Source organism: Saccostrea cucullata, unplaced genomic scaffold, assembly GCF_032062105.1.
Source record: "Saccostrea cucullata isolate Sc308-1 unplaced genomic scaffold, CSIRO_AGI_Scuc_v1 ctg754, whole genome shotgun sequence".
NCBI lineage: Eukaryota > Metazoa > Mollusca > Bivalvia > Ostreida > Ostreidae > Saccostrea > Saccostrea cuccullata.
In genome coordinates, this window is record NW_026927699.1 from 197,501 (window position 1) to 208,607 (window position 11,107).

General features: G+C 31.8%; 1 protein-coding gene across 1 annotated transcript in view; it reads right to left on the reverse strand.

Moving 5' to 3' along the window:
- Nucleotides 1-10,387, reverse strand: part of LOC134275279 (scavenger receptor class F member 1-like) — a 24,001-nt gene extending 13,614 nt beyond the window's left edge. Inside the window, exons 1-2 of the mRNA XM_062757552.1 lie at nucleotides 10,292-10,387; nucleotides 8,482-8,614 (exon numbers count right to left, since the gene is read on the reverse strand). Of these exons, the coding sequence (XP_062613536.1) occupies nucleotides 8,482-8,539 (58 nt within the window). The 5' untranslated portion in view covers nucleotides 8,540-8,614; nucleotides 10,292-10,387. The remainder of the gene's footprint in view (nucleotides 1-8,481; nucleotides 8,615-10,291) is intronic.
- Between the last annotated feature and the right edge of the window lie 720 nt (nucleotides 10,388-11,107).

Genomic DNA, 11,107 nt, shown 5'->3' on the forward strand with positions numbered 1-11,107 from the left:
CTGGGTTAGAGATTATTGTATTGGGAAATGCTTGAATTCTTTAAAAATCTTTTCCTTTGTTATTGGGTATAATGCCAATGATCTTAGTATATATTTCTGAAAAAAAACCCTGCTTATTCCAAAAGTGGTAAATTTCCTGTCCCCTGGGACAGAGGTACTTGGGGGGGGGGGGGTAACATAGTCTGAAATAATTTAATGCTTTGAAGTCTGCACTTTGGTATAAATCAACAGCATGATGAAATAAAATTTTAAAAAATTTTCAAAATTTTAAAGATGTGGCCCCAGGGTCAGTGGTTCCTATGGGATGGGGAGCTCAATTGTGGACCCGCCCTAACAGAAGAAGTCCTGATCCAGGGGCCCTGAAATTCACTAAAAGTAAAAATGCATTTTCTCTTTGTTACTCTGATCTACCTCTGGGTTTTAAGTAATCAAAATAAGCATGCTGAGTGTATAATTATGATAAGCAATGGTGCTTCTTTCAAAATTGTGAATTTCATGGCCTCTAGTTTAAAACATGAATCAAATTTAATTGTTGGAAAGTTGTAACATGATACAAAGGTGACCTATAAGGCCCATGGGCCTCTTGTTATAAAATAAAACCTTATATCTGTGTCTCCTGATATTTTTTTTATACTTTCAAACTTTCAACATATTTGAAAGCATAACTTAAAAATGGCAACGTAATCGATGTACCTGGTATGGAGGGGTTTTTTGCTTGCAGAATCCCAACGAATAATACAAATTTATTGAGGAGCATAAATTTATGACTATATTTTGCGTGTTTTTTCTCATTCAAAGATTTTGTTCCGAATCTGGTATGATGCATATGTTTCTGATAACCATAAGCTTGTATGAAGGCCTCCGAAATTAGCACTTTAAATCATTTGAATTCAATTTTGAAAATGTTTACAAAACCAAAAAAGATCGCATAAAAGTTAGAAAAGCAACATAATTTCACTTTATAAATTCAATTCCCTTAGCTCTCACATTTAACTTACATGATATGACTGAATGCATTCTTCTTTGAAATACATACTTTTTAACTATATACGATAAATCGAGATACCGATTGATTGTATACTGTTTAACGTCCCTCTCCAGAATATTTCACTGAAATGGAGATGTCACCATTGCCGGTGAAGGACTAAAAATAAATAATTAAAAATAAAAATTGAAAAAATTAAAACAAATAAACAAATTTAGGCCTATGCTCGGCACTTGCGGTCTTTAAGCAGGGAGGGATCTTTATCGTGCCACACCTGTGTTGACACGGGGCCTCGGTTTATACGGTCTCATCCGAAGGACCGCCCCATTTAGTCGCCTTTTACGACAAGCAAGGGGGTACTGAGGACCTATTCTAACCCGGATCCCCTGAGATATCGAGAACGTCTGATAAAGATACATGTATAAAAATCCCCCCAAACGGGCAAATATTTACATCTGATTAAATAATGTTTAACTTTCACAGATATCTATAAATTCCTCAAAAGACTTCCTTTTTCAACACTTTTAGCCCACAGACACCTGACAATTGGTTGCTGTAACCTCTCTCTCTCTCTCTCTCTCTCTCTTCTGAGATTTTCTTAGACACTAACTTTGCAAATAAAAATGAACTCTTGGTCTGTCATACTATTACTTCGATATCTAATGTCATTTTCCATTTCTGTTACATGTAATTTGTTAAGTTTCAGAACTTATCTTTTTACGGTAGATGAAAAATACCATTATACAAATTCTTCTTAATACACATATAGTGTCCTATTTCGAGGAAGATATTTAATTCGAAGACAGAATTAGCAATTATGCAAAAGACAGATCACTGAGATTGTTGTTTTAGAAGCCTCTTATAAATTACGTTGCCTATGGATAATATACCCATAAAAGACATATATTTGCAAGTTAATTTCATACAACATATCTCAGAGTACATTATACTTCTAAAAATTCAACAGCTAAAATTGAACATAAAGAAGTGTGATATACTGTAATGTATTATATTTGGCGTGTACGATATTTGGCGGAAATTTATTTTTGAACAAGTTAGCGGAAATTTGATTTAGCGCATTCTTTAATGTAGTTATTTATGAGTAAATGTGCAAGACATTTAGAGTTGTATTTCATTTAGCGGAAGCTTCTATCCGCCAAAGGCGCTAAAAAGAATACACCGCCAATATATATTCCGTATAAGTGGAATTTTTAGCGAGACGCAAATTTAGCGATTCCTACATAAAATCTGGTATTTTATTTTATGCGAGAAGTAATTTTAGCGATTTTAAAATGTAAACTAAAGAAAACATTACGAATAATACGCAATTAATTTTTAGCGATATTCAATTTAAGCGATGTCAGCGTCCTCGCCAATAATGCCAAAATTAAATCCTCGCTAAAAATTCTACTTATACGGTACGTTTACAGTATTTTATTATGCTATGCACCAAATCACATCATCTTCATGTTAAAACTTATAAAAATCAATGAATCATATGGAGATAACGAACCGTTTTCAAGATCAAAAGTGAATAAAACAATACAAAACAGGAGAAATGCTAACACGAACCTCCAAAACATGAGATTGGATAAGGTGCCATGGAGGAGTGCGCATTCCCTGCTGACCGGTCACACCCGCCGTGTGTCCCTTGTCTTGAATGGGAAAATAACAGCAAAATCCGATGTCATTTCAGCGCATGAATACTGGACTAACAATAAGTATGAAAAAGGTCAGTCAGCATCTGACTCAGTAATAAATTGTACTTGCTGACAAAGTCATTGTATCGATCATAGAACTTACGAATTGATGACTTTAAACGAGACTGCTGATGTTCTTGTTTCATCAACTTGTTTGTCAATCTTTTTACCTCGTTTTAGAAATTGTTTGTACATGTAGAGCATGTTCTTGTATTTATTCATTTGCCAAGAGGATATTTGAAATCTCTTTTGAAAAACATTAACAAAGTGATGTTGGATCTGTCCACATCTTTCAGAAAAAAAAATCAAAATATTTTTATTTTTTAAAATTCTCAAAATCTAAACAGTTTATATGCCATTTTTTCTTTAAAACTATAAAGAGTTATATCTGAAGTTAACAAAAACACATACTTTATTATGGTTGACCAGATAAATTTAACAAACTAGCCTTTTGAAAATGTATATACGCCTATATCCTTTTTTATTAATTATTCTTTGCAATCTTTAAAAAACCCTAAGATTTAAAAAGATGATTCAGCCTTAAAATTGTTAAATATAGATCGCCAGTTTTTTTTTTAAATCAAAAAGCTTTGGGTACATAAAGGCAATTAAGAACTCTGTGCCTGTGTATGTACTAAATGACATATATAGATGACATATAGATCCTATGGATAAAGTGTTAATCTCCAGAACTAATGTACTAGTATATTAAATGTTATGCAAAATACAATAACACTATAATAAACAAATGTATACTTGCTCAATAATTTTCAATCAACCAAAGAGATTTTATTTCAGTTGACAAGTGATACTAGTAACCAGAATTTAATTGGTATTTAAAATTAATACCAGATACGAAAAAGTATGGACTTTCCTTAAGCTTAAAAACTTGTAGAAATGATCACTTTATATCATAAGCTTACCAGTATGCATTCGCCTAACAAGAATTTTTCTACCAAAACTAAATTCACAGTTTACATGTATTAATTCAAAGCGCCATTATATTAACATTTATTTATATTTCTACTCAGGAAATTAATTTGAACTATATAGTTCTTTAAAGCCGATTTTTTAAACCTTTCTTTCGGCCGGTCTTCTACATGTATTTTTTTCTTACATTTTAATATTTAATTGCGAATTTTGGATACACCGCAGATTGTAAGCTTTAGAAATTAAATACAAATATTTAATTTATTACGGAAATTTCTTCTGTGAAATAACTTTATAAATTTATCAGGTACAAACGTAAATATTTTTTTCATAAATAATAAATCTATTCATAGAGTTTTTTAAATCTATAATAGTACCCGTGAGAAATGACACATAATTGATTATGTAAGGGATTTTTGTGCAACAATTACATGTATGTTAAAATATCCATAATTAAACGAGTCATAGTTCAACCTTAAAATAAGAATTTCAACATTTACATAAATAATCGTAAATTCACACCCTTGAGTAGAAATTAAAAAAAATCACAGTCTCTATTTCATAATAATCCATTTAATCTTTGTATAAAAATATATATAAATAAACAACATTTTTTTATTATAATAATTAAATGTACTTTATAATTTAGATTTGAAGCTTTGCAAGTATCTAAATTAAAATATTTTAGTATCTAAATAAAATAATCTTTGGTCTTGTCAGAAAACGTTCCGCATTTTGAAACAATCCTATCAGGTTTTGCGTTTATCCTAACGTGAAGATCGTTTATAAGGTATATCGTGTTTTGCTTTTATCGTGTTTTGCGTGTATCGTGTTTTGCGTTTATCCTATCGTGCGTGTATCCTGTCCTATCGTGCGTGTGTCCTATCGTATCGTGCGTGTATCCTATCGTATCGTGTATCCTGTAAAGAATAACGATGCGGGTACTGTAAGACAAGTTTATTTTCACACTAAAATAAATTAATTCATTAGAATAAGGTACGTATTAGACCCATTAAAACCTAAATTTATAAGCAAATCATATCACTCGGTAGGGTCATCGGAATGATGCGATATTGAACGCTAACAGGACAGACGTTATTTTGAATACTGATACTAAAAAATCATTAATTTGAGGGTTTTTTGTTGGAATAATTATCTAAGGAATCACTGTCTAGTTTTGAGAGTATGCCAGGGCATCAACAATAGTGGGAAAAATGGGAAAATTTGCATAACGGGCTTCGCCCGTTATGCAAAAATTATCCCACGTTTCCCACTTTTGTTGAAGTCCCTGGCATACTCTCAAAACTAAACAGTGATTCCTTATATTTCCATTTCACTGTGAAATAAAATTGTAGATTTATACTTTAAAAATGTAGACATAGACTCGCAAGCTCGTGCATTTGAACAGCCAACTCGTGCCAATATTCACCAATATAAGTTCAATAACCCTATAATACTGACCCGAAATGTCACATGAAGGTCAAGATAACGTAGCATTTTTCTAACATTGTTGGATTTCAGACAATCGGAGAGAGTAAAATTATTCAATCATATAATAACACTGAATATTAAATGGTGATGCTGATGACATGATGGATGCCCATGATGATATAAGAAAATCTTATTTTAGTTGTCATGCATGGTATGCAATCCTGTCTGATATTAACTCAGGAGACAATAATCATCAACGTTAAACACGAAAGGTATTAACAATCTTAACAGACTTAAAGGGAAAAAAGGCCATAGTTAATCAAAGAAATATCCAGGCATTTTTGTTACTGTAGATTCAAGTATTCATGTTTGTTAAAATCACAGTCCCCTTCCTTAGTCCCTTAGACACAGTGCACTGGTGAGCGATGTGGCTCATGGGCCTCTTGTTTAAATTTGTCTTTAGTAAGTTAAATTCCCCAAAACATGGTAAAACAAGTCACTGATTGCTATGATAAGAAATTGGTATATGAGACTTATAATGAATTTATAAATTGTCGTTCATTAAACAATCCAGAATTCTAAGGTAAAATCATGTGGAGTTCTCACTTAAGTAAGTGTCCCGAATCAAGTATTTTATAGTACCAATTCTTCACATATTTTTGAGAGAAAAATTAAAATCTAAAGTTTACTTAAGGTTCGTCAAACCAGTTATGGCCTGATTTTTAGAGGCCTCTGCATTGTCTGACCTTTTCATAGTCCAAGTTGCTACACTCATTGATTGGCCAGAATAAGGAACCTTACATAAGGGGCTACAAAATTTACCGTTATCCTGAATAAGGTTTCCAACCGTTTATGCGACAAGCCAAGGATTGCCTCACTTTAATATTCAAGAGGAGCTAGCATTTTAAAACTTCCTACTTCCTTTTGTAGTGATAATCTGTTTATTTATCTAGATAGCATTAGGACGAAATTGAATATTTTTAAGGTCCCATACAATGAATATAAAAATTCGTTTTTGTTAAACATTCCAAACACTAGAATTGAACAGATACACTCGAAATGTTTACTGTAAAACACCTTTTCACACATAATCCGTCCAGATGCAGCCTGGCTTTCATTAAAAAAAAGTCATTAATTTGGGGGGAAATCTATGTTTTTAAGCAAACAAAACGTTGGAGAATTTTTTTTTTCAAAATATTAGAACTTAAGCATGCACGATAACAAAAATATTCAATAAGTAATAAAGGTAGGGTATTTTCCTTTGTAGTTTACGTTATTTTCTTAGGTCGATTTGACCCACTCAAAAAGTTTTTTTTATTGCCAAAATGAATATTCATTTCTATCTGGGTTTTTTAGAACTATGTCTGTACTAAAAAAATATTTCAAAAATTTTGTTTTTGTGCAGATGTTTTTCTCCTAATTTGTTATTAACAAATGTTGTTTGCTTTAATCTTATTTTTCACCTGAAATAATTCTATTCTTTTCCGCTAACGATTTTAAAACTGAATTTCGGTTCGATTTAATTTTTTTTGAATCCTGAAGAGAAAAGGATTTTAAAATTTTCTTTGGTAAGAAACTGTGAAAATTCTAAATCATTTCTCATAAAGAAGTAGATTGATAACGTAAATTAAAATTCCATTGATATTCAAACCAAAAATTAATATTTTCTTGAACTTATTTCTACCCATTTAAATGGCATGCAGCATTTTCAACTACCTAGTGGCATAAAATGCCTCAAATACTATTTATTTTTCATCCTGTTCAGAGATTTACTCATAGATATATTATGATAACGCAAGATCTGCTTTCAGAATGTTTTTCCTTTATTTTTCTAGATACGTTTCTTCCTATTTTATCTTCTTTCACTCCCAATATGCTTTTTCAATTTCTTCTTTTGACCTTACCATCTCTGATGAACGAAGTTTATGAAATATACATGTAATTACAGCGGAAGGCATTTAAAGCATATTTTTACGTTATTTTTACTGTAATTTACGTTATGAAAGTTTTGCTTCAGTATGTCACCAATGAACAGAGATTTATTGCGTGAACTATTGCTTCAAATAAAAAGAAGTACACATTGTTTGTAAAATCAATTAAAATTCACACCAAGAATGCATTCTTGACGAATCAATAAAGAAATACATGTATTTGAAAGTTGGTAAAGGTCACACGTAATTTACGGTATATGATGGCGCTTCCTGCATCAGATCTACATCGGAAGTTCGGTGATGTTAAGATGCCCTCGAGATAAAACCAATAACGTTTCCTGCATGGTTCCGTATTTTTCCGACGTCCTATTTGCAAGATATGTACCATGTATGTTTTCTACTGATAACGTAAATAACTTTTTATCAGTTTTATTAGTGTAAAATGTGTCAATGCTCGTTTTGATATTTTACGTTTTTGGTACGTCAGGAAGAATAAATAAATTGGTATGCAAAGACACTTATACTCGTATTCTTAAAGTATCGTTGATATCTTAAAACACATCCTTAAAACGAACTACTCACCTCTGGTTACAAGACCAATGTGTTTTTGTAAGTATTCTGTCATATAACTTTTCTTTGATTCTGGTTGCATTTTATGGACTTTGTTGGATATTCTAGTAGATATTTTATGTTTTTAGATCCTTTTTATGCTATTTAAACAAATAATGATACATGTGTATTTTGATAACGTAAATTAACCAAATTTTGCGACATAGTTATTTTACACTTTCTTAACATTTCACTAGAGACAAATATTTTAAAGTGCGAAAATTCAGTATATTTATGCATTGTTACATGTAAAAGTCATGACTTTTAACATAAAATATAATTGCTGTGTTTTACTGAATGGTCCAAACTTTGCCCTTTGCCCGAGCGACAGATATAAAAGCCACATTTTAGACTATATACGTGGATCCCAGGGAGGTTTTAACCAGCGTAGTATCATTTAACTGTGTTGGTTTGGTAATTAGACGTAGTCACAAACAAAATACTACAAAATTTAACAGTTATTTTAATACTTATGTAATTTAAAGTGCTTGCGACATGCAAATAGCGCATATGGACGGATTATGTGAGAATAGGTGAAAAGCATAACACAACTGACTTGAAAAAAAAGTCAAATTACGAATGACAGGGAATTAGCTTCCGGACTAAAACTCGGGTATTAGACCAATACAAAATTAAAATCTTGAGGATTACAGATAACCGACGAATTAGCTTCCGAAACAGGAATTATTTCATTTGACTGACGCACGGGGATTAGTCCTTTCACAGACATTTCTAGGGAGTTATTCACAATTTAATGCTTAACCTTTATTTAGGAAAAAAATCGGTAGAGGTATAATGAACAAATATAAAACTTATTATAATACTTCAGGCCTGAAGCGGATGGGGAGTGAATATATCCTTGAATTCTACCAAATAAGATATATCAGTAACATACCGTAACAGTTAGTAACGCCAGGTAACAATACAAGCCAAATCCACCACAGGGTAGCCATTGCAAACGCGGAAGTACAAAAAAATCTAGTCCAGAGTTGATTCACTGACGAATCAGAAGGTGTGTGTTAAGTGATCTATATAAAAAAAGTAAACATACAGATTGACATTCTTTTAAAGCATAAACAATTTTAAAACCAATTGGACAGAAACTTTAATGAATTCAACACTCACATCTTATGTAACAAATCTCGTTTTAAGAAACTATTTAATAATTTCCTTATCGCCTATGACGTTAATCTTTTTTTAATGAATAAGAAATAAAAATAAAATAAAATGAAAATAAAAAAGAAAATAATACTACATTTATTTGCAATAAAATAAGATTCTTTTCACCTTTGAAACAGAAATCAGATATGTTTGTGAAACACTCGTCCTTATTGCATATGTTGTAGTTTTAAAAATGCAAGTTAAATTCCAAGATCAAGGTCAAAAGGTCAAAATTGTTTGTATCAAAATGAAGGTCTTGTCAGAATTAAATACACATGTGAAATACGAAAGCAGTAGTACATGCACTGCATGTATCTGTACAAAAGTTAACCTCAAAGGCAATTATTTTTAATGTTGGTAAAACTTCAAAACAAAGGTAAAAATTTCAAAAATGTTTATAATCTTGAAAAGTTTTGTCGCGATGAAAACTCATGTTAAGGTTTCGTCAAAGATCAACATGTCATTTTTTTTTTTACAAAAGACCCAAAACTATGTGAGGTATAAAATTAAAACTTTTACAGTTTATAAAGTTTTCATTGATAAACAAATAGAAAGTCTCTCTTGATAAAAAAAAATATTTGGAGTAAAATTAATTGAGAAAAATTCTTCTTAAAAATGCATATATTTTCAAAAAATACAACTTATTAATTCCATGCTCTTAGTGAAAACCATCATTGCAGAAACAAAATATGTTTATCAATAAAAGACAAGTTGGACTTGGATAGCCTCTGGAAATTTGTTTTCCCTGTTTATTTTGTCCAAATGGTAAGACTTGAAAGTGAAAGTACATTGAAAATGGCGGATTCTATAGGGGTCTTGTCTTTATACATGCCATACTTTCAATAACAGCCTTTCAGAGACCGTTCAAGCCCAACTTGCCCTTCAATGATAAAAATATATTATTTCTTCAATGTTGGTTTTCACAAAAAGGACAGAATTAAGCAGGTGCATCTTTTTAAAATATGCACATTTTCTGATACAGTTTTTCTAAAAAAAATATATTGTTGAAAGATATTTGTTATCAAGTGATACATTCTATCTATTGATCGATGATATAACTGTAAACGTTTTGACTTTATACCACACATAGTTTGGGAGCTATTTTTTAGTCATGTTGACCTTTGACGAAACCTTAAAGCCCTACCCTAACTGTTCAAAGGTTATCGCCAGGGTTAACGTTTTGTAAAATAATATAAAGGTTTTTTTAAGTTAGGTCAAGAGGTCAGATATGGTGGCACCCGGAAAAGGTTTGGGCACAAAAATATATCTGTAAAGTATGAAGTCCATTTTGCCCAATCAAAAGTTATTGGGATGGTCAAATTTGTAGGGGACGAAACGATAGACATACGGACAGATAGAGCAAAATCCAGAAACCGTCAATTCTTCAATTACGGGTCGGAGTAATTTTCAATTAGGGAAAAAAAATTCCAAGATCCCCACCTGAAAAGAGTAAAAAAAAAGACCTTTTCGGCTACGAACAGCAAAAAAGATGGATGTAAATGATATATAAAGTAATTATTCAGTAAAAAGTATCAAAGACTTACCTTAAACGTTCAATAAGACAGGGGAAATTATAATCCAAATCCCTCTAAGTTCTAAAGAAACTTTCCACAAGCATACCTATTTAGCTAAGAAAATCAGAGACGGCAAGACGAAAACTTGCAATTATTTTTATTGGTGGATTTTGAATCTTGGTAGATTGAAACATGTACTTCCCTGTTTAATTTACACTGCATCAAATAATGACCTACATGTACTTATCTTTGGTGCGGGCGATATTTTTTTATTTGTGCAGGTACGCTTGGCACTATATGTATTTCCGTCTTTACTTATTTCCCTATTTGATAATAATCCGGAAAGTAGAAATGAAACTTGATAGAATAATATATATCCAGAAGTAAAATCCACGATTAATACATTTTGGAATGATTTTAGCTCACTTGAGCCGAAGGCTCAAGTGAGCTTTTCTGATCACATTTTGTCCGTCGTCCGTCCGTCCGTCTAGCTGGCCGTCTGTCCGTCTGTCTGTAAACTTTTCACATTTTCGACTTCTTCTCAAGAACCAGTTGGCCAATTTTAACCAAGCGTGGTACAAAGCATCTGTTATTTGTTAAAATGAAGGGCCAAGTCCCCTTATAAGGGGAGATAATCAAGAAAAGACAAAAATAGGGTGGGGTCACTAAAAAATCTTCTTCTCAAGAACCACTGGGCCAGGAAAGCTGAAACTTATGTGGAAGCATTCTGGGGCAGTGTAGATATTAAACTGTTAAAATCTTGACCCCCGGGGTTAGGGCGGGGCCACAATAGGGAATCCAAGCTTTACATAGAAATATATAGAACAAATATTTAAAAATCTTCTC